The 24,408-nt window shown below is 43.5% G+C and overlaps 1 protein-coding gene across 9 annotated transcripts in view; it reads right to left on the bottom strand.

The window, feature by feature from the left end:
- Positions 1-24,408, bottom strand: part of LOC115098699 (protein NLRC3-like) — a 157,216-nt gene that overhangs the window by 68,847 nt on the left and 63,961 nt on the right. For all 9 annotated transcript variants that reach the window (XM_029615513.1, XM_029615512.1, XM_029615517.1 and 6 more), the window contains one exon: positions 20,238-20,582. In XM_029615513.1, the coding sequence (XP_029471373.1) occupies positions 20,238-20,582 (345 nt within the window). The remainder of the gene's footprint in view (positions 1-20,237; positions 20,583-24,408) is intronic.

Raw genomic sequence — 24,408 nt, 5'->3', positions numbered from 1 at the left:
GTACTCGCTCCTCGAGGGCCCTCGTTCCCAGACTTGCTCAGTATTCACTTCTGCCTGGTAGTCAACACTGCCTACTACCATCTGTGAGTTACCATTGCTCTCTCAGAGCTTTCCCTGGAACCAGGTACTTGCTCCTCGAGGGCCTCCATTTCCTGGGCTTCTATGAGACATTGTGTGAGTGTTACCATCAGGATCTATCCATAAACCCTGCCTACTCACTATATTTCAGTTTCTCTACAGCTCAGCCTCCAGGGATCGCTGTTCCAGTATCTGAGGGACTACAGCCCAGCCGGGCATTCCAGCTCACCACTGCCACCTCTGGTGGTTCAGTATACTGTCTAATAAAAGAACTAATGTGTGTCTGTCTCCTAACTCTGAGCCTGACCGGTGGTCCCTCTCGGGATCTTCCCCTGGGGGCGTGGTCATCTGCTACCGGTCCAAGGATCCACCCACAACTCTCCTAAATAACAACAGATTGCCAATACCAGCTAGACCTCTGGCAAGCAAACAGGTTAACACCTCTGTCTCAGGGCAGCTTACAAAAGCCTCTGTAAGTTATGCAGGCAGGAGACTGAAGTGAAAATTAATTTAGCCTGCGAGGGCTTAGGCAAGGATGAGATCGACAAGAACTCCAGAGCCAATGGAGCAGAGCTTAGGCTTGAGCTTCATTGAAGATGCAGGTGCCAAGTTCATAGGTGTAAGGATTGTGTGAATGGTGGCGAGCAGGGCAAGACAGAGTAAAGAATCTCCTGTCTGTAAATCCAAAGTCTTTTTTCTTAATCAGGACTTCATATATATGCATAGGATCCAAAAACCTAAATTGATTGGATGTTGTCACAATCAACTGGCATAGGATTGGTGAGCTTCCGATATGACTTCCTTGATAGTATATATATGCTTATTCTCACAGAGATGATGAAATATGTCAGATGACATCTGGCGAACAATGCTGGGCTTCATGGCTGAATATAAAGTTTGTCAAGGCCACAGCTCAGCAAGTGTGTGTCTAGTGATACCAGCAAAATCGTAAGGTGAAGATAGATTAATATGAAGAACAATAGCAGCTTCTTCTCCTCAGTGAAGTTCTCACAGGCATTCATAAAACTGCAACGGCTATCAAGTGACTTGTCTTCCATCTTGTATTGCTCAGCCCTGCAAAATGTGGTTCAGCTGCACACTCCTTTTGAAAGGTTAAGTGCGGTATATAAATATTAAATGAAATGAAAAGTGACTGACTTATCTCTACAGGCCAAGCTGTGACCCAGCACTTAAGACTAATATTTTAAAACAATTTCAGAAGTGATCAATGCAACTCTGGACCATTTATGTATTTATGTGAAACATTTGAATCCTGCTTATACTAAGCACCCAGCATGACTTAGGCACAACAATAATTTTTTTTTTAAGTACATAATAGATAGTTAACTATTTCAATCCAGCATAATGAGGTTAATCCTCTGGCAGAGGATAGACTATACTTCCTTTTGACTCTGCAATCCCAGAATAACTGAGCAGCGAGTTGAGCAGTTGAGTGTTCTTTCTGGCAAGGAGAGGGAGAAGCAAGCTGCCTGATGTTTCTCCTCTTTCTGATGGATGAGGCCAGACTAGAATAGTCTAAAATAAAAATATTTTACCCCTTTTGTAGCAGAACTTGGTAACTCGTGTAAAAATACAGATTTGGAAAGGATGGAAAATGAAAACATTGAGCTGCCAGGGTTGGGGAAGGAAGATGCAGGATCCTTGCTTTCAAACCAATGTCACTACAATCTACTGTAAATAGTTCTTCAAGACCATCAAGATTTTTGTCAAGCTTAGTGGACAAAGAAAGATCAAGGAAAAACAGAGGGACATTAGCTAGAGCATTATTTGCAAGCAGGATAACATTTATCAGAAGATGAACTGTCTACCTTTCTCCATACAGTTATGGAAATAGCTAAGAGTGTCTCCAACATTAAGGAAATAGCAGTGATGACAAACATTGTTGATCACCATGCAAAACAAAAACTTGGAAGCAAAGACATCATTTAGCGAGCCGCAGAGAGTATGACTCCTCTCACATGGTAGAAGGACTCCTATAACACCCAATTGTTGTCCAGCATCCTAAGCATTCCACCAACAGCAGCTTCTTGTGAACAGAAATGGAAGGCTTTCAGCTCAGTCAAGAGAAAGAGAAAAAAGTTAATAAATGAACATACTCCTGTTAGATTCTATTTGTCAGAATCTCTTGCTTTTGGAGAATCAGTCAGAAGCATAATTAATGGCACTTGCCCTGGTAAAACTGTGCATGTAAAGGAAGATGGCTTAATCCAGCAAATGGGTTATAGCAACCAAAGATAAACAGAAGGAAGACTAAGTAATTGCCTAGTTAAGAACATAAGAACATAAGAAATTGCCATGCTGGGTCAGACCAAGGGTCCATCAAGCCAAGCATCCTGTTTCCAACAGAGGCCAAAACCAGGCCACAAGAACCTGGCAATTATCCAAACACTAAGAAGAACCCATGCTACTGATACAATTAATAGCAGTGGCTATTCCCTAAGTATAATTGATTAATAGCCATGTGTAAATAACCGAGTCACATCTACTCGTTCAAGACCTCTCATGATCTTAAAGACCTCTATCATATCCCCCCTCATCCGTCTCTTCTCCAAGCTGAACAGCGTTAACCTCTTCAGCCTTTCCTCATAGGAGAGCTGTTCCATCCCCTTTTATCATTTTGGTTGCCCTTCTCTGTACCTTCTCCATCGCAACTATATCTTTTTTGAGATGCGGCGACCAGAATTGTACACAGTATTCAAGGTGTGGTCTCACCATGGAGCGGTACAGAGGCATTATGACATTTTTCGTTCTATTAACCATTCCCTTCCTAAAAATTCCTAACATTCTATTTGCTTTTTTGACTGCTGCAGCACACTGAGCCGACGATTTTAAAGTATTATCCACTATGATGCCTAGATCTTTTTCCTGGGAGTTGCTCCTAATATGGAACCTAACATCGTGTAACTACAGCAAGGGTTATTTTTCCCTATGCAACACCTTGCACTTGTCCACATTAAATTTCATCTGCCATTTGGATGCCCATCTTCCATCAATAAAATATTTCAAAACAGATACATTATTAGCACCCAATAATTAAAACTAATAAGGATTTTAAAAATCTCCCACTCTCCATAGCAGTCATCCTAAGATTGTCATAGACTGGGAACACGCTTGCACATACACACACAATATGCTTCCTTTCTCACACACACATACATGCTTGGTGAGAGACTGAGCATGGGGGTGTGTGAGAGAGAGACACACGCTTCTTCTATGTCTCTTTCTTACAAACACACACACACACACACTTCCTCTGTGACTCTTTTTCTCACACACATACACACTTCCTCCAGATCTCTTGCTCACGTACACACATGCACGCTTCCTCTGGGTCTCTTGCTCAAACACACACACGCTTCCTCCGTGTCTCTCTCTCACACACTAACATACACGGTTCCTTCCTGCCTCTCTCTCATACACTAACACACACACACATGCAGACAAAAACTGAACTGGAAACTACAACAAGCCAGATGCTGTATGCAGTGCAATAATGGAAAAGCAGAAAATCACTATTCCTCAAAACATTACAATCAAAAAGTATAAATCAGAGTAGTAAAACCATACTAAAAAATATACATTTCAAAACAGCTGATGACTAGAATAATATTAATAATTAGCTCCTGTGCAAATTTTAAAAAATTTCCTAAACATTGATAAAATACTTCAAAACAGCAGACATCAAATAACACCCAGTAATTATAACTGTCACCTTGAGATTGTCGTGGACTGGGAATACACACACAGAAACACACAAAATAGGCTCCCTCTGTCTCATACACACACACACGCGCTTGGTGTGAGACGGTGGGAGCTTGTGTGTGTGTGTGTGTGAGACAGACACATAAGTTTCCCTCCATCTCTCTTGTACATACATACACATCCACACACACACACACACACTTGCTTTCTGTCTCTCACCCCCACCACACATGCTACCTCTGTCTCTCACCCCCTCTACTGCACACCCACAGGCACCCTCCCGTATATATACACAGGCCCACACACACTTACTCATATACACTCACCCTCTCATTCACACACACCCACCCAGACCCCCCAACTCCCCCCACATACACACACACACATACATACACTCACAGACACTCTCACAGGGCCAGTCTCTTGCTTTCTCACACACATTTTAGACCTCTTCTTTGGTTGGTGGCTGCACAACAGAGTCTCTTCTTCTGCTGCTGGCTCCAGAGATATGCCAGCAACACTGCAGGACCTTTTCTTCATCTGCTGCTGGTCTCTTCCGCAGGACCTTGCTTTTGCTGGCGGGAAGGGAGAACTCTGCCACCATGTCTCTTCTCCATGCCACCACAGGACATTTCTATATTCTGGCGGCAATGGCACCCACCCCCTGTTGTCACCTGGGGCAGACCACGTATGCTACTGCCTTTCCTCCTCAGCTAATAATTACCCTGCTCACCTCCCTTCACCCTGAATTTGGCTGTGAGGTGAGATGTAGGGACAGAGCTGGGTGTACAGATAGATACTTGTTTGAGTATTTGCATAGCTCAAATCACATAGACTGCTTACCTTGCAGTACTTCAGGAAATAGCATCAACAAATCAGTTTTTAACTAGAGCTTCCTTCTCCTTGTCTTCCCAGGGCCTCTCTTACTCTCCTCTGAGCTTACACTATATTCCTGCCCAGAGGAGCCATCCTGCACCTAGAATGCCTTGCCTTAAGGTGGACTGGGCCTAGGGCTCTGGGACCGGTCCTTTAAGGTATTCTGAGGCTTCCTCTGGCACAATCTGCCACACGCCCGCATTGGTGTGAAGATGGGTACTTTTTAGCCACAGATTTTACACTAATTTTCAAATGGAACGTGTGTATGCTTTTGCTTTGAAAATGTTCCCACCAAAACTACCCACACACATTTAGCATGCTAATGGGTGTGCACAGATTATCTCGGGAAAAATTATACACATGCTTTTGAAAATGAAGAATGAGTGCCTTTTCTAAAATGTACATGCGTGTAAAAATTAGCACATATGTACATAAGTAACCTCTATTTGTATATTCTGTTTTTATAAAAGCCAAAATACACACATTTTTTCACTTTCGCGCGCACATATATATGTGTAAAAAAGGGGCATTTCAGGGCAGGGCCAACACTTACGCGCATAACTTGCTATTTTAGAAGACAAGTGCATACTTTTGCCAACCTACTCACGTATTTTTACATAATTATACAGCACACGTGATATTAAACATACTTATTGTATAGTATAGACTGGATGAGAGATCTGGGTGAACTGAGGGGATTTCAGACTGAAGAACCAGGAGGGTCTTGATGACCTGGAGAAGGACGGGGTGAACTGGTGAAATAATTGGTAAACTGGTCAATTTAATTTACGTGTGCATGTTTTAAAACTGGCTGACATAAGTAAGTCCTACTTTACTTCACTTTCAAATGTAAAATACATGCACATATACATTTAAGTTAGGTAGGAAAAAAAGTACACATATTCAATGCATTGATAAATATGGTTTCAATACATAAGAACATGCCATACTGGGTCAGACCAAGGGTCCATCAAGCCCAGCATCCTGTTTCCAACAGTGGCCAATCCAGGCCATATGAACCTGGCAAGTACCCAAAAACTAAGTCTATTCCATGTTGCCATTGCTAATGTCAGTGGCTATTCTCTAAGTGAACTTAATAGCAGGTAATGGACTTCTCCTCCAAGAACTTATCCAATCCTTTTTTAAACACAGCTATACTAACTGCACTCACCACATCCTCTGGTAACAAATTCCAGAATTTAATTTTGCGTTGAGTAAAAAAGAACTTTCTCCGATTAGTTTTAAATGTGCCCCATGCTAACTTCATGGAGTGCCCCCTAGTCTTTCTACTATCCGAAAGAGTAAATAACCGATTCACATCTACCCGTTCTAGACCTCTCATGATTTTAAACACCTCTATCATATCCCCCCTCAGTCGTCTCTTCTCCAAGCTGAAAAGTCCTAATCTCTTTAGTCTTTCCTCGTAGGGAAGTTGTTCCATTCCCCTTATCATTTTTTTATAATTTTCTCTTTATTAAACTTTTCTTTTTACACCAAGAAACTATCACAAAATATAATATAAGCAAACTTGTGTACAGCTTACATCAAATCAAAGAAATTTTAACAAACATTTTATGCCTCACAAGATCCATATAATATGGGGGACATTTAAGAAATTTAACTAGGAAAATAAAATTAAACCAGAGGAGAGGTTGGTTAAATTATTCTAAGGCCTTACTTATCTGTTGTTAGTGGGCTCACTTTAAACTCAGTTTTATCTACTAGGAAAGTTTCAAGATGTGATGGGTCAGAAAATATAAACTTCTTGCCTTGAAAATTTATATGACATCTGCATGAAATTTTAAATAAAAAGTTGCCCCAATCTCGAGGGCTTTATTTTTCAAGGCAAGGAAATGTCTCCTACGAGCCTGAATAGGTTTGGAGACATCAGGAAAATATTTATTTTCTGTCCACAAAATAACACATCTTTATTTTTAAAGAGTTTTTCAAATACAATTTCTTTATCTCTTTCCAAACAGAAGGAAACAAACAACGTTGCTCTTTTATTTATGACATCTAAAGATTCTTCAAGAAATGTTGAAATACCTGGGCTATTCTCAATTGCCTCGCCAGGTTTATTGTTAGGCTGACTAGGAAAATACAAATTTTTTGATATAGAAGCAATCTTGTTCTCTTCATATGATAGATTTTCCTGAAGGAACTTTTTAAACAACTCATAGGGAGATAATCTTGTTACTGGAAAGAGTAAACAACTTACGATTTGTTAACTTATTAAATTCTCAATATTTTCCAATTCTGTATGTAAAGACAAACTATCAGTTATATGCATATTTTCAACGTTCTGAATATTCTGAACTTTTGTTGATACAGCCTTAACAGAAGATTCCAGCTCAATCAATTTTTCCCCTTGTTTCTCAATAGACGATCTATTAACATTTACTAGGGAAGAGAGATAAGAGTTAACCCATGATACATTAGAGTCCAACTTAACCAGCATCCTCCAAAAATCTCCCAAAGTGACATTGGATGAGTCTTCAGTATTCACTTGAAGATTACCAATGCCCACAGGAGGGGTTTCACTCGATATTCCTTGTTGTTGCAAATCCAACTGAGATGTTACAGAGAGTTTCACTAAAGGGGAATTTAATTCTCACTCACTCACATTTGCAAACTCACATCCAATGGAACCCTCCTCAGCTGTAGTACCTGGGGGTTGGGCAGGAATAGAGCCATTGCCAGGACTCAAGGAGACACTCAAGCTGCCTCGAACGCAGTCCTCTTGTGGCATATCAAGCTTACTCACATATGCATCCATGGGGTCGATGTTTCCATGGCAAGCTGGAGAGGAGGTGATGATCTTTGCCTTCCTTTTTCGACCCACGGAACCAGAAAATCCACTAAAAGCGATTTCCAGCTACACAGTCGAAAGTGATTGAAGCCGGTCAAACCGTGCGCCCCTTTGGCATGTGCGGCTTAGGTGACGCAGCGGTGGCAGCGTTGCACCGCTCTGCCGTGGGATTTAAATGTCTCGCGGACCTGCAGAGATGACGTCAGTGGCCGGCTCGGGACTCAGCTAGATTTCCAGTCTCACCAAGACTGTTGGGGTGCAGGAAAGGCTCCTCCGAAGACCTCCTCTCCTCTCCCAAGGTCCCCACAATATGCTGCTCTGCTGTGGGATTTAAAGGTCCCGCGGACCTGCAGAGATGACGTCAGCGCCTGGCTTGGGACTCAGCTGGATTTCCAGTCTCACCAAGATGGTCGGGTTGCAGGAAAGGCTCCTCCGAAGACCTCCTCTGCTCTCCCAAGGTCCCCACAGTATGCCGCTCTGCCGCGGGATTTAAAGGTCCCGCGGTCCCACAGAGATGCAGTCAGCAGCCGTCCGGGACTCAGCTGGATCTCCAATCAAGTTGGCAGTCTCACCAAGGCGGTCGGGGTGCAGGAAAGGCTCCTCCAAAGACCTCCTCTCCTCTCCCAAGGTCCCCCAATGTTTAAGAAATTTTAAAATTATAGATTGGGGAGGATACTAAAGGAAGTATCTGCCTCGGATGCCAAATACTTTAGGTACGCCACTGAGGAAAGGTGGCAGGTTCTTCCCCATCTTTAGAATTCAGTTCCATATGCTTATTTATTATAGCAATTTATATTCCAGCTTATTGCAAGACGTGGTGTGAGGTCTGCAAGTACTTTGAAGTGCATGGTGAAGTCATGGCCCCTATTGCTGGACTGGCTGACCACTCCTATAGCTCAGTGTGCACTTTTATATACTTATACATAGAAGCATGTAAGTCAGATCGAATCAGACATTTATACATTCAGTTATATATCAGAATATTTAGCTGATATATTGCAAGAGATACCATTTCTGGAGGATCAGGACAGGTCCAGTTCTCAGGATAGTTGGCCTCAATATTTAGATTTAAATAAACATCTGAATGATCTGACTAAAATGCTTCTATATTGGTTGAATTTATGTCAACAAATCATTCCCTGGGGACTCAGAATCAAACTAGTTAGTACTTAAGGAAGATGAGACATTCATGCAAAGATGGATTGCCATTTTAAATAAATATTCCATGGATTTGATTCTCTTGATTGTAAATTATACTAAAAAATGTGTTAGAGAAACAACTATTCATATTCAGGAGCTCTCGAAAAAATTCAAGGCCACGGTGTCAATGGAAGCTTTTGATCAGATGTTAGCTCAATAACGTGAGATTCTCGACTGCTTTAGAACAAATTAAGATCAAGAAATTAAAAAGAGATGAAACAGACTATGCTTCTAACAATGTTTATCGTTGGTTAAATAAATGGACAAACCTTCATCTGAGCGAAGAGTGACCTTTGATGACTCTATTGATGGTTCAGGAACCTTCATCCATTTTTTTTTTTAAATCAAGATGGATGCCTCCAATACCACTTGATGCTAGAATTTCCACATTTCGAAATTTTGTCTTGAGAGATATTGATGCAATCAATAAGCTCCCAGTGAAAACACATTACAATTTGAAGTCTCATCATCAGCCTGCTCTTAAAGAATTGACATCCAGTTCCTGGATTGTAATCAAACCCGCTGATAAAGGTGGTGGTATAGTGTTACAAGATCGAGCTCAGTATTGTGCAGAATTGTTTCTCCAACTGGCTGACTTGCAATATTATGTCCATTTGGATTATGATCCTACTAGGGACTTACGGACACAAATCCATCAATTGTCACCGGATCACACTTCTTTATTGATTATAAGGAAGCACCAATTCTTTGCGTGCCTTTTCTTCACACCCCAGTATTATGTGGGGTGCCAAATTAATCCTCCTGCTTGACCCATTGTTTCTAGCAATGGTTCATTATTAGAACCTTTATATTTTTAGATACATTTTTGAGACCCTACATTATGCGAATACCACAGAGCCGATTACTTTTTAAAGAAGTTGTGCAAGTCACCTTCATTATCTCCTGATATCATATTGGTAACAATGGATGAAACTGCATTATATATGAATGTTTCACATGCCTACACAATGAGGGTGATTACAAAAGCCTGACATGATCAGAGAAAGAATCTCGAGTTCCAACACAATTCTTGCCAGAGCTAGCTGACTTAGTGATACAGACAAATGTTTTTAGATTTGCTAATGAGTTTTTCCTTCAAAAGCATGGGATAGCAATGAGCTCATCAGTAGCTTCGTCTGTCACTAATTTAGTGATGACCGAGTATGAGGAAACTTTCATCTACACTTTTTTTTTTTCAAAAACTTGTGATACGGACTAAATATATTTATGATTTAATTTTCATATGGAATTCCACTTGAGGAATTATCAATTCACGATGACACATACCTCTGATCAAATTGCTTACCTGGATCTCTTAATTACTAAGGCCTCAATGGGTTATGCTCATCTGGGTTTTGAAAAAAAAACCTGACATAACAGCTATTTGAAATTTCAGTTATTTCATCCAACTGCCTTTAAAAGGGGACTACCAGTTGGCCAATTATTTCGAATTAAGGGCATTTGCTCTTCGGTGGATGAATTCAAACATTAAGCATTCCTGTTGGCTCAGATGTATTTTCAGCAAGGTTATCCCTTTCAGCAATAAAAACTGCCTATCAGATAGCTTTATACTCCGATCGTTCATCATTACTATACCATCAATGTAAACCTGCCAGCTCTGAACCAACTGGTGTACTGCCACATTCTAACAAATCCACCCTAGTAGCTTCAGGTATTAGGCGGCACTGGAGTGTCTTATGTTTATGTCCAATTTTTATGGAGGCACCCCTAATTGCTTATAGTAGGGGTAAAAACATTAAAAACTTGATTTAAGAGCCAATTTACCACCAGTGCCAGGGACTATACAACAAGAATCACGGGTGGTCATTATGCATGTAATAATTGTGACATTCATGCAAACACATGCGGGCAGATTTTCAAAGGCTATGCGCGTAACCTGAGGAAATCTGCCCCTGCGCGCACCGAGCATATTTTGCATAGGCTCGGCAGCGCGCACAAGCCCCGGGACGCACGTATGTCCCAGGGCTTGCAAAAAGGGGCGGTTTGGGGGCGTGGCCGAGTGCCCCGACACAGCGGCCTGGGTCGGGGCCTGCGGCGCCAGCAGACATTCGGCATGCGCAAGTTACGACTGCCCGGAGGCAGGCTTAACTTCCTAGATAAAGGTTAGGAGAGGGATTTAGGTAGGGCTGGGGGGTGGGTTGATAGGGGAAGGTGGGGGGAGGCGGAAGGAAAGTTCCCTCCGAGGCCACTCCGATTTCGGAGTGGCCTTGGAGGGAACGGGCAGCGCACGCAGGGCTCGGCGCGTGCAAGGTGCACAAATGTGCACCTCCTTGCGCGCGCCGACCCCGGATTTTAAAAGATACGCGCGTATCTATTGAAATCTGGCATACTTTTGTTTGCGCTTGGTGCACAAACAAAAGTATGCGCTTGCGCTTTTTTTTTAAATGTACCCCACGGGGTGGTGTTTTCTGGGAACATCCGATTACCCATGTCACCTTTAAAAGAACTAATTTTACTGATTGCAATTTGACAAATGTTGTATATTTAATCAAGTGCACCTGTCCTCTTTTATACACTGGGAGAAAATCTCACCATCTGAAGATCAGGATACATGCTGTTTGAACACAAAGAGGGAAGAGGCTCCAATTATGAAGCATTGTCTGAAAGATAAATTTGAAGATTTGGTCTGGTCAGTTACAGATTTGGTAGTTATCCCTAAGAGGAGGGTATGTATCCACATTGCTTAATTTTAAAGCACGATGGATTTAACACCTTATTAAATGTAACTTTGCTCCCAGTTAAAGTCCTCTTGTTAATCAGTTGTTAATGTATGTTAATCCCCTAGGTTCCTTGTAAATCGATCTGATATGATCCATATCATGAAGTTCGGTATATAAAAGAATTAAATAAATAAAAATAAAGCAAAATTGCTTACCTTGTAATAGGTGTTATCCCAGGACAGCAGGATGTAGTCCTCACATATGGGTGACATCAGTAATGGAGCCCTATGTACGGAAAACTTCTGTAAAAGTTTCTATGAAACTTTTGACTGGCACCAGAGTGCCTACTGAGCATGCCCAGCATGTCATGATATTCCCTGCCACAGGGGTCTCCCTTTAGTCTTTGTTTGTAGCAAATAGCGTTAGCCAAAAATAAAATAATAAAACGTATCGGACCCAACTCCGCGGGGTGGCGGGTGGGTTTCGTGAGGACTACATCCTGCTGTCCTGGGATAACACCTATTACAAGGTAAGCAATTTTGCTTTATCCCAGGACAAGCAGGATGCTAGTCCTCACATATGGGTGATTAGCAAGCTAGAGGCTGAGTCATTTTGTGCTGAAGCAACAGTGATGTAATGTTGTTGAAATGAATCAGCCGAAGATCACAGCAGGCTGGATGTGGAAGGAGTTGGGGTTAAACTGGAAACAAGTTCTTTAAGACAGATTGTCCATAGGCTGAATCTTGTCTTCCCTCTTTGTCTAAACAGTAGTGAGCTGCAAAGGTATGAAGAGAACTCCATGTTGCTGCTTTGCAAATGTCCAGAATAGGCACCGAGCGAAGGTGTGCTACTGAGGTGGACATCGCTCTGACTGAGTGTGCTTTTACTCGCCCTTGAAGAGTAAGGCCTGCTTTTTCATAACAAAATTGTATGCAATCTGCTAGCCAGTTTGACAGAGTATGCTTACCCACTGCTTTACCTGGTTTGTTTGGATCATAGGATACAAACAGCTGATTTGATTTTCTTTGGGCTGTAGTGCGGTTTAAATAGAAGGATAACGCACGTTTACAGTCCAAAGTGTGTAAGGCTCTCTCTCCCTGGTGAGAGTGAGGCCTAGGAAAGAATGTAGGTAAAACTATTGTTTGGTTTAAATGAAATTCCGTGACAACCTTAGGAAGGAATTTTGGATGTGTACGGAGGACTACTCTGTCATGAAGGAACTTCGTGAAGGGTTCGTAAGTTACTAGTGCTTGTAGTTCGCTGACCCTTCTAGCTGATGTAATGGCTATGAGAAATACCGTTTTCCAAGTAAGGAATTTAAGGTCACAGGTATTTATGGGTTCAAAGGGAGAACGCATAAGCCTGGTTAAAACTACGTTCAGGTCCCATTGAATGCTTGGGGAATGAACTGGAGGTTTAATGTGAGTTAGGCCTCTCATGAATTTACTGACGAGAGGCTGTGTGGAGACAGGTGCATCTCCTAGCTTGTTATGATAAGCTGAGATTGCACTTAAGTGTACCCTTACAGATGACGTCTTAAGACCAGAGTCTGAGAGATGGTAAAGGTAATCTAGTAGCGAGGTAGTGGGGCAAGTGAAAGGATCTAAATCTTTCTGAGTGCACCATAAAGTAAACCGTTTCCATTTGTAGGAATAATTTTTTCTAGTGGAAGGTTTACGTGCAGCTATTAGTACCTGAGATATAGTGGTTGAAAGGTTGAATGGTTGTAAGATCAAGCTTTCAACATCCATGCTGTCAGGGATAGGGATTGAAGGTTGGGATGGCGCAACTGTCCCTGTTCCTGAGTTATGAGATTGGGAGCTACTCCCAGGCGAATTGGATCCCTGACTGAGAGATCTAGCAGAGTGGGGAACCATACTTGTCGAGGCCAATATGGGGCTATGAGTATCATGGTCCCCTTGTCCTGTTGAAGTTTCACCAGAGTTTTGGTTATGAGCGGTATTGGTGGATACGCGTATAACAGGCCTGAGTTCCAATGGTGAGCAAACGCGTCCTTTGGTAAGCTGTTCTGCTGCAAGAGGAGAGAGCAGTAATTGCTCACTTTGTAGTTCAGATGGGACGCAAAGAGATCTATTGACGGTTGACCCCAGCGTTGGAATATTTTGGCTGCCAGGGTCGGGTCATGTGGTTGGAAGTGACGACTGAGACGATCCGCTACTGTGTTGTGGATGCCTGCTAGGTAGGTGGCCCGTAGTAGAATTGAGTGTGCTAGGGCCCAGTCCCATATTTGAGCTGCTTCCTGACAAAGGAGGTATGAGCCTGTACCTCCCTGCTTGTTGATGTACCACATGGCTACTGTGTTGTCCGTTTGGATCAGAACAGTCTTGTGTGAAAGGCAGTCCTTGAATGCATATAGAGCATAGCGTATAGCTCGAAGCTCCAGGAAGTTTATCTGAAAGGAGGCTTCTTGCTTTGTCCACTTACCCTGTGTTTTCAGATGAGCAATGTGCGCTCCCCATCCCAAGGTGGACGCATCTGTAGTTAAAGTCACTTGTGGAACTGGTTGCTGGAAAGGTAGGCCCTTGAGCAAGTTGATCGGTGATGTCCACCAGAGAAGGGAAAACTTCAGATCTGGTGTTATCTGAATGTGAGTGGACAGTGGCTGAATGGCTTGAATCCATTGAGATTTGAGTGTCCATTGCATTAGTCGCATGGTCAGTCTGGCCATGGGAGTGACGTGAACTGTTGAAGCCATGTGCCCGAGTAGGGTGAGGCACTGATGAGCCGTGACTGTATATTAATTGCGAATAGAGTGCGCCAGGAGAACGAGCATTTGAGCCCGGTCTTTTGGAAGAAAGGCCTTTGCTGTGATGGTGTTGAGATCTGCACCTATGAACTGCAACTGGTGAGATGGTGTGAGATGGGATTTGTCGTAATTGATGAGAAATCCCAAGGAGTGAAGCAATCTTATTGTGAGATGGAGAGATGTGAAAGCTCCGCTTTGTGTATGACTCTTGATGAGCCAATCGTCCAAGTAGGGGAACACATGCACTTTTTGCTTGTGAAGATGTGCTACCGCTACTGCTAGACATTTTGTGAATACTCGAGGTGCTGATGCAAGGCCGAATGGCAGCACTCTGTATTGGAAATGTTGACCTTGTATCAGAAATCGCAGGTACTGTCGATGAGGAGGGAAAATGGGAATGTGAGCGTAAGCGTCTTGAAGATCCAGAGAGCAGAGCCAATCTCCTTTTTGAAGAAGAGGTAGCATGGTGCCTAAGGACACCATCCTGAATTTTTCCTTCTTTAGAAATTTGTTGAGATTTCTGAGGTCCAGGATAGGACGTAGGCCCCCGGTTTTCTTTGGAATGAGGAAATATCGGGAGTAGAATCCTCTGCCCCACTGAGGCCTGGGAACTCTTTCGATGGCCCTGGCAGTCAGGAGGGTGGATAATTCTGCTTGCAGGATTGTGTAATGATGAGACACTGTCCAAGACGGAATAGGAGGATTGTCTCTTGGTACAGTGAGGAAGTCCAAGCGGTACCCTTGAGATATAATTGAGAGTACCCATTGGTCTGTTGTAATGGAGGTCCAAGTTTGAAGGTGGTGAGCAATTCGGCCCCCGACAGGTACTTGTGGATAAGGATTTTGGGAATGACTCATGCCCTCTGGTTGTACTTCAAAATCCAGAAGTGGACGCCGCAGGCGGAGGCTGTTGAGGCCTAGCAGGTCTTTGGCGAGGCTGAGCCCGTTGAGCAGGTCTTTGTTGTCTGGGCCTGGCTGCTGGAGGATAATACCGCCTAGGGCGGTAATATGGTTTCCTTGGTTCCCTTCTTGGAGGCCTCCTTGAAGGTTGATGTAAGTCTTGTGGCAGCTGAGACAGCTGTTTAAGGGTTTCTGTATGGTCCTTGATGGTTGCTACCGCCTCTTTGACTTTATCGCCAAAGAGGTTTTCCCCTAGGCAAGGCAGATCTGCCAAGCGTTCCTGCACCTCTGGTCTCAGCTCCGACGATTTTAACCAGGCCCATCTCCTAGCTGTTATTCCTGATGCAGACAATCTGGAGGCTGTCTCGAAGGAATCGTATGTGGCCCGAACCTCGTGTTTACCTGCCTCTAGGCCTTTGTGCACGAGGGCTTGGAATCCTTCCTGAAGGTGGTCAGGCAATTGGTTTGATAGTGATTCAACCTGCTTCCACAGGTCACGCTGGTATTGATTCATAAAAAGCTGGTAAGAATTTATTCTGGATACCAGCATGGCAGCTTGGAAGATTTTCCGGCCAAGATTGTCCAAGAACCTATTATCCTTTCCAGGAGGTATGGAGGCATGTTGCTTTAATCTCTTGGCCTTCTTTTGGGCCGACTCAACCACTACTGAATGATGCGGCAATTGAGTTTTTTGGAACCCTGGGATGGGCTGAACTAGATAAGTGGCATCCGCACGCTTATTTACTGCTGCTACAGACCCAGGGTGTTCCCATATCCTATACATCAATTCCTGTAAAACCTCGTGAACAGGAATAGCAAGAATTTCCTTTGGAGGATCCACAAATTGAAGTACCTCCAAGGTTTTTTGCCTGCTGTCTACCTCTGAAAGGAGGGAGAAAGGGATTGTTTCAGACATTTCTTTTATAAAGTTTGAAAAAGAAAGATCCTCTGGTGGTGACTTTCTTCTATCCTCTGGTGGGGAAGGCTCAGAGAGGATATCTTCTTCAGAGGAGAATTCTTGGTCACTAGTGTCCAGAGGATGCCCTGTTGGCCTAGTAGGCTTAACTGGGAATTCAGATAGTGGAGTTTGAGGTCTGAGGGGTGGCATGACACCCGAGGGACCTGGTAATGCTTCCTGATGTCCCTCAGCATCTAGAGGCTGTGGTGAAGAGGAGAAGAATTGGATAAGGGAGTCCAGCTTGTCCATTAAAGGTTGAAAAATGGACTCCTGAGTAGGCACTGACGGTGTCATCGTAGTCGGTGGCCGCCTTGGAATCGATGGCAGCTGAGGCATCGGCATCGTTGGGACCGGTGTTGCGGTATGGGCGGAACCGGTGATGGAACCGGCGTCATCGAGGAGAGCGGTGATTTTCTCGGCATCGGCCTCGAGGGGATTGGCGATGGAATCGGAGATCGCACGATGATCGGTGTCGATGGCAGAACCGGAGTAGGAGGCCGTGGCATCGCCTCGATGAAGGCATCCTTGACCGCTTGGCGTATATAAACGTCAAGTTCCGCCCGCATGGATGATGTGAACAGAGCACCCATGGGGGGAGGCGGTGGTGGCGACAGCAGTACATCCTCAGGTCCCTGAGGAGGTACGATTCCTTCCGCCGAAATCGGCGAGGATCGGCCCGTCGATGGCTCGGAAGCCTTACTTTGGAGCCGGGCTTTCTTAACCGGTGTCCCGTCCTCAGTCGATGGCTCGCCGGGTATCGGGGCGGTGGATGCCATATGCGGCCTGCGATGCCGATGGCGATGCTTATCCTTTTCGCGGGCTTTTTCGCTGCCCGACGTTGACGCTCTGGACGATGGTGAGGGGGAGGAGAATGGAGCGTCTCCCGACTCACCTGAATGACGCTTTTTCAGGACGACTTTCCTAATCGACCCAGCCGGAGACGATTGTGTGGAAGTAGATGGAACAGTAACCATTTGTATTTTAAACAACTGTTCCATTTTGTCGAGCCGGAGACGTCGACCTTTCGAGGTCATCGTAGCGCATAAGGGACAATTTTTTACATCATGCCCTTCACCAAGGCAGAGGACACAGTCCTGGTGAGGGTCTGTGATGGACATATTTCTGGCGCATTTTGGGCATTTTTTGAAGCCCGTAGCCATTTTGTGGCCGGACAGCCGTCGACGGCCTGTGACTCAGGCTCAAAAATTGAGAGAAAAAACGGAACGGAACCGCGATCGATAAGAAAAAACTTACCACGATGACTACTGAAGGGAGACCCTTTGCGGTTAAGTTTTTCTAAGCTTTCCGTGAGGAAAATATTGTGGAGAATCCCACAGGACTCCTAATACCCGCGAGGCTAACTGCTTCGCGGAAAAAAGAAGACTAAAGGGAGACCCCTGTGGCAGGGAATATCATGACATGCTGGGCATGCTCAGTAGGCACTCTGGTGCCAGTCAAAAGTTTCATAGAAACTTTTACAGAAGTTTTCCGTACATAGGGCTCCATTACTGATGTCACCCATATGTGAGGACTAGCATCCTGCTTGTCCTGGGATAAATAAATATACAAACTCAATAGGCTATCACCATTAGGCATGAAAATGAAGTGATAGACAGGTACACATTGGTATAGGATTCCACTAGGGTGTGGTTGTTTCTTGAGTGCTTCAGTGGTCTACCATTTTCTATTGCTTAATCATGGTGTCCTTCATTTCTGATCAGTCCCTTTCCTAGTTAAATACAGAAGTGCGTGCAGCCCGACATACATGTCACCTCAATATGACAGGAAACACAAAGTGGATCTCTGTAACGCTTCATCCGCCTTTAATTCAGGGAGTTTAATTAGCTGGCTTTAAAGTAAGTTTAAGACATGAGCCGGTGGGTTTTGTCAAAAATACATTTATTAACTGATGTCTCTCCTTTTAATTTTCCAGCAATGACCCATTGCCCCTGATGAGTCAAAACGCGTAGCATGTTGGGCATTTTGCGGGCTACCACTTGGAGTTTTCAACTGCAATTTAGCGCTTTGTCACTACTGCCGATGCCATTAAGATACAGGCATTTGGGATTTCATCCTGGGTTGTTTTTTCTCATTTTGATTTCTACCCTGGTATTTTGGTCTTTTTGCTTGTAATGGTGCCAGTTAATCAGACTGGAAGATACACAGTAAAGTTTGAATTTGAACTCCCATCCAGAATGTCCTGTTTGGCACCCAGAACCATCGACAGTGTTGTGGTTCAGCAAATAAACGCTTAGAACCAACAGCTGTGGAGAAAGACTTCCTTTTTATTAAATGCTACAAATAATATAAGGCGGCATATTTTATGTAGAGAGACAGAGTGCCACACAAGACACATAGTATTAACCTCTGTCTCAAATGCTTTTACTGATAAAGCGGTATTATATAGGATTTACTCTTGTATATTTCCAACCTCTAAACTAGGTTACACAATTGCGAAATTTCTGATTAGTTTTTTTATCTACTAGATAAATGAAGCTTGACCGACGTGCCGCAAATGCGCAGTAGAGAGCAACTCTACCGTGCATGCGCGGGCAGCATGTCGGTCAGAGCTTGCCTGTAACAAAAATGGCGCGGCGAGGAGCAGTAGCGGCAGTGGCGGCGACGGCGAGGAGCAGTAGCGGCAGCGGCGGTGAGGAGCGGCGGCAGCGGCGCGCATGAGGGAGGGCGGGACCTCCCCTGGAGATCTTCCATCTGCGCCATCCGAAGGGGTTGTGAATGAGCTGAGAGAGGGGGAGTGACTGAGGAGAGGGAGGAGAGAGTGAGGGGAGGGGGAGGAGAGAGTGAGGGGAGGAGGGAGGGAGGAGAGTGAGGGGGGAGGTGGGAGGGAGAGAATGAGGGGAGGGAGGAGAGAATGAGGGGAGGGGGAGGAGAGAGTGAGGGGAGGGGGGAGGGGGGAGGGGGGAGGTGGGAGGGAGAAGGAGAATGAAGGGAGGGAGGGAAGAATGAGGGGTAAGGAAATGAACTGAAAAAAAAATGTTAATGTAGCCCGTTGTTACGGGCTTAACGGCTAGTTATAATATAAATGGCTGTATGTAAATTCACTCTCACTCTGTATGCAAACGTTATCTATGGGCCTGCAACTAAGCTAAGGTGCCAAATGTCCTTTGTGTGTTTCTAAACATAATTCTATAATACTGTGATCAGGTAACTGTTTAACTTAAGCAGCATTTTCCATCTAACATCTCCCCTTCTGTGGCATCTGCCTGTATAGCAAAAGTAAAGCATAAATTGAAACATGAATCCTATAGAATTCTTGTTAGTAATTATAAAGCTATTTATGTTCAAAAATAAAAAAAATTAGAAAAATAATGACTTCTGATATAATGTGTCAAAAAGTGTTTCAGTGCCTCTTCATTGCTCTTTATCACAAATAATGCCTGCAATAAGGCTCTGGGCACCTACATCAATAGCTATACATAATGATGTAGCACTCACAGCAAGAGTCACCCCTCATATCTTGGGCCCTGGAGGTCTATCTTCCCCCCCCCCCCTCCATTCAGAGAATCCACACCCCCAAGGTTGTTGGACTTTGTAAGGACTTAGCCCCGGGACTGAGTGTAACCCTTGCCTTCCTGGACAATACAAGAATGTGCATGCAGCCGTGCAGGGGCAAGAGAGCTCATGCACATTTGGAAATCAAACGTGTGTGCACTCTTTTACTCTTCCGACCTAAGCACACTCACAGGAACACCTCTTTTTAACTTGGCTACGGAAAGCCTGTGTACGTTTAGCTGGATTGAAGCAGGCAATTTTCAGACAAGCCAATTTATGCAGGTTTCAGGCTCTGAAAATTGACCTCACTATCCATAAATGAATGTTCAGGGAAGCATGCATTTAATGCAGAAAGACTTTTGGTATAATAAAGTGATTGAGGGGGGGCTCACTTTTCTATGAACAGATCAACAAACATTAACAAGAAATTAGCAATACTTTTTTTCATATTAAAAAAAAAGTGTGACATATAATCTTCCAATCATAAAAATGTCATGAAAAATGATAATAGTTTTTAAAAACTCTATACAGTTTATAATTTTAGCATTTGAAATAACTCAGTTAAACGTGCATATTCCATGTTAAACAAAAGGATGATTTGTCAATTTCTTCATATTTCACACAGTTTGAATTGTTCTAGTTTTTTATGTGATTGGCACAAAAATCAGTGCATATTCCTAGTCATTTAAGCAACTCAGGATTGCAGGATTTCAGAGAAAATCACAGACTTACCTTCCACCAAAAGTTCTACATTTTGCATCATATAACCAGTTCTTTCATCTAAGATGGCATAACAGGTGTAATTCCCAGTGTCAGATTTGTTTATGGCTTTCAGAAGAAGAGACAGGTTGCCTTTGGGAAATTCCTGAGGGAACAGCTGGGTCCTTCCTTTAAATTCATTCTCTTGATACTCTGTTTTGTCTCCTTCATTGAAGTAGCTGTGCATAACAGCATCATTTTCAGAACGCTGCCAGCTAACAACGAGATTTTTAGAACTGAAGACATCTCTGTAGGTGACCATGCAAGGTAGGAGTATGTCTGTGTGCAAAAGCCCCTTAACCACAGTGGATTCACAGCCTGCCAAAACATGAAATATACAACAGAGAAATCAAAAATTCTATATTTCAACAGTTCTTTAGCAAAATACACTCCATGATTCATTGTTTATACCGTATATGTATATATTTATTTATTTCCCAAAGCCCATAATTTTTAAATAAAATAGAAAGGCCACCAAGTGACACATGAAATCTTTTGGCTAGCTATGACACTTCTCTGTCATTGTAGTAATACCTGCTTAGTTTACTGATTAAAATAATTTTTACATATTTCAGTATAGTGAAGATTGAATATAAAATTCTCCTGGGGCAAATCTGCACAAAAAAAATTAAAATTCTGCAAAATTTATATTGGTCAAAATAACACAATTTACATGATGGTCTTTAAGTAATTACATTTTAAATTAATACAGAAAAAAAGTTATTACTTAAAGATGCAGAATTTTAAATATTTTGAGCAGAATTTCCCTAGAAATTCACTGTAAGAATATCTCTTCCACTCGCTCTTCCTACTCCCCTGGCCACTTTCCCTCTCAGGCCCCAACTCCTCCACCTGCCAGTATCTCTCCCCTCCATTTCTAGGCTCAACCCCTTCCACTCTAACGCCAGTCCCAGAGTTTGATCCCATTCTCAGTTCTGCCCCTCACACAGGCTCCCTCTGTCCCTCCCTCTCTCTAATACACATACACACACCCTCATACAGGCTCCCACACTCTCTCTCACACACACACATCCCCTCATACAGGGTCCCTCTCTTGCATACGCACCCACACAAGCTCCCTTTCTCTCTCACGCATACACCCTCACACAGGCTACCTATGTCTCTCACTGGCTCTCTCACACATACACAATCCCTTCACACAGGCTAGCATCCTCACATACACAGGATCCCTTTTTCATACACACACAATCTCTCTCACATATACACACTCCTTCACAATCTCCTCATATAGGCTCCTCTCTCCCAGGCACCAACACTCAAGCACCCTCTGCTCTCTCTCACACCCCCCCCTACTTACCCTCCCTGGTTTCTCACACATCCCTGATCACCCCCCTGCTCTCTCTCATCCCCCTGCTCTCTCACCCCCTCCTACCCCTCCCCTATCTCACACCCCCTCTCCCTCCTCACACACACACTCCTCTCTCCACACATTCGCTCTCACTGAGGCCTTTATCATCGCCACGAAGCAAACATGCTCCGTTTGTGGCACAAAGGGTCCTTCATCTTCACGAATGGTGCATGCTCCGCTTGCAGCAAGCCGGGGTCTCCTCTGCCATTTTCTGCACAGAATTTGGCAGTAGCACAGAATTCCTCCAGGACTAATAAAAGCTTCTGCTATGTTCTTTCTAAATCTGCAGACTGCACATTGAGACTGACAGCTCCAGGGCAAGCAGCCTGAGTTTGTTTGTGCTATATGAGACCTGAATATAGCAAGATTTTAGCAAGGGACTAAGGGGCCGATGCAATAATTTTCGCAGAAAGCGGGCGCTGACTTTTCAACGCCCGCTTTCTTAATGCACGCATGGCGCCCGCAAGGGGGGCACCATGCAATATCCAAATTAGGAGGTCACGCTAGGAAGGAGGCGCTAGGGTCGCTTGCGCGACTTTAGAGCCTCCTTGCTAACGCGACCCCGCGGCGGCTGCCGGTTATGAAGACCGATGCCAGTAAACTTGGCATCGGTTTTCATAACCGGCCATTGCCGAGGTATTTTTTGTTGTTTTTGTTTTTTTACTGAAGAAGTACAGAAAAGCAGTTTTTTCTGCTTCTCTGTACTTCTTTTACATGCGCTCAGCTATTAACGCCTGCTCCAGACAGGCATTAATATCTGAGTGATAAATGTGCATGTGAGACGCACTTTTAATTTATTGCATGCGGAGTGAATGAGTAATAGCCTCATTCACATGCATTTGCATGTGATGAGCGCTATCTCATTCACTCCGCGTCGGACGCACGTTAAATAGGCGCTAATCCCCCTATTGCATTAGGGGGTGGATTAGTGCCTATTTATCCCGCGTCTGATTGCGGGTTATACAGTGCGCTCAGCTGAGCGCACTGTATTGCATTGGCCCCTAAGGTAATTTAAAAGGCCTTTTGTCTGCAAATATACTGGCTCAGATTATTTTTTTTCCCTAGATACGCAAAGTGGTTTAGTGACCGCTGCTAAAGTCAGAGATAACTGACCAATACAGCTTATCTGATCACTTCCTAAACTTCTTTTTTAAAAAAAAAAATCAGGGGAACTGGATGGCTCAGTATTAAAGAGCCTTTCACCTCTAGTCTCTGGTTCAAATGTGGCTCAAGTTGGTAGGGACCAAAAGTAGTGAAATCTAGTTAGTGGTTCACAGGAAATGGTAGGTGTTTATTCCAATCACACCAATGGACAGTGATGAGATCTCTAAAACGTAGAACCACAAGTTGATTAATTGGCACCATTGTTGCCAGTTCCAGTGGAGAGGCCAAAGACTGGACAAACAAAGAATGAATTACTCTCTCACCCTCAAAGAGGTAGTCCCCCTCCCCCAGAGCATAGTGGAAGCACACTGGCAGAGCAGGGGAGGGAAACTTGCATTATGCTGTACCTGTTCTGTGGACAAATGGATGGTCAGTGCTATCAAGCCAGCACCTTTCATAAGCACTAAATTCATTAAGAAAAGGCTATTTTGAATTTAATTAAAAATTCTATATAAACAGTAGCAAAAGGCTGAAGGAGGAGAAGTGGTAAAAAAAAAAAATAGGAAACCTGGCTTTTAGTTTAGGTATGTTCATCTACCCAGAAGAATAGAGGGTCAAAAGAGAGAGATGACAAAACTAAATTGCATAAAATGATTCACCTGGGGTTGATCTTTGCATTAGGTAAAGATAAAGCCTTCGATAGGATGGCCTGGCCTTATCTGTTTGGTGTTCTCTCTAAATTTGGATTCCCCAAACCTTTTGTTAATCCTGTTCAATTTCTTTACAGGAACCCAAGGCAAAAATGTTTGTTAACAGGCAGGTATTGAGTCCCTTCGCTATTCAAAAAGGTACAAGACAGGGATACCTTCTCCACTCCCCCCCATGCCTTTGCTATTCCATCAGGTAACTGAGCCACTAGCCCAACTAGTTCATGCAACCACAGACATCTCAGGGTTTACCGTTTCGAAGGGTTCTCTCATAAAATATCATTATATGCGGATTATGTACGCATGCTTGACAAAGCCAGATCAATCTGCAGTCCTATTACTAAACGAATACAGCAGAATATCTGCATATCATATCGGAGCTCTTTCTTTAGGCCCTAAATTTCGATATCCACATGTCTGTCCAGTTTTAAACTGGCTGGCACAGAATTTGTGTATCTGTGAATCACAGCTGTTGCAAAACAATAACACTATCTTCTCTTTTTAGGACAGCCCAAAATGCTTTTTCTGTTATTTATTAACTTTATTTTTATTGAAATTTGAGATTAATTTGAATCAAACATATTCAATCAGAAAACACAAAGATATTACACAGTTACAACAACACAAAATAAGAAAAACTAATAAACAATATCCTTATTGTAAATCACCATATACTGAAGGAATTAGAAAATGGTCTTAGGGCAAAACCGTGCTTGTTAAACAAAATTTCAAAATAATAAATGCCCTGAACAGGTACTACCTACTGTATATATCCCAACCACTAAGAGGAAGGGGGAGATGCAGTGAGTCGGGCATCAATAAAATCCCTCAACTGTAAAGGGTCAAAAAAAATACATCGTACAGAGTTCAATGTTTCAAGACATTTACATTGGTGTCTAATGATGCAGGTGTTGCGCTGGAGGTGGACTCTTGGCCTGGTGCAGGATTGGTACGGCCCCTCTAG

This window comes from Rhinatrema bivittatum, chromosome 9 (genome assembly GCF_901001135.1).
Source record: "Rhinatrema bivittatum chromosome 9, aRhiBiv1.1, whole genome shotgun sequence".
Classification (NCBI taxonomy): domain Eukaryota; kingdom Metazoa; phylum Chordata; class Amphibia; order Gymnophiona; family Rhinatrematidae; genus Rhinatrema; species Rhinatrema bivittatum.
The sequence above is the reverse complement of the archived record's forward strand: the minus strand, read 5'-3'. Positions and strand labels throughout refer to the sequence as shown.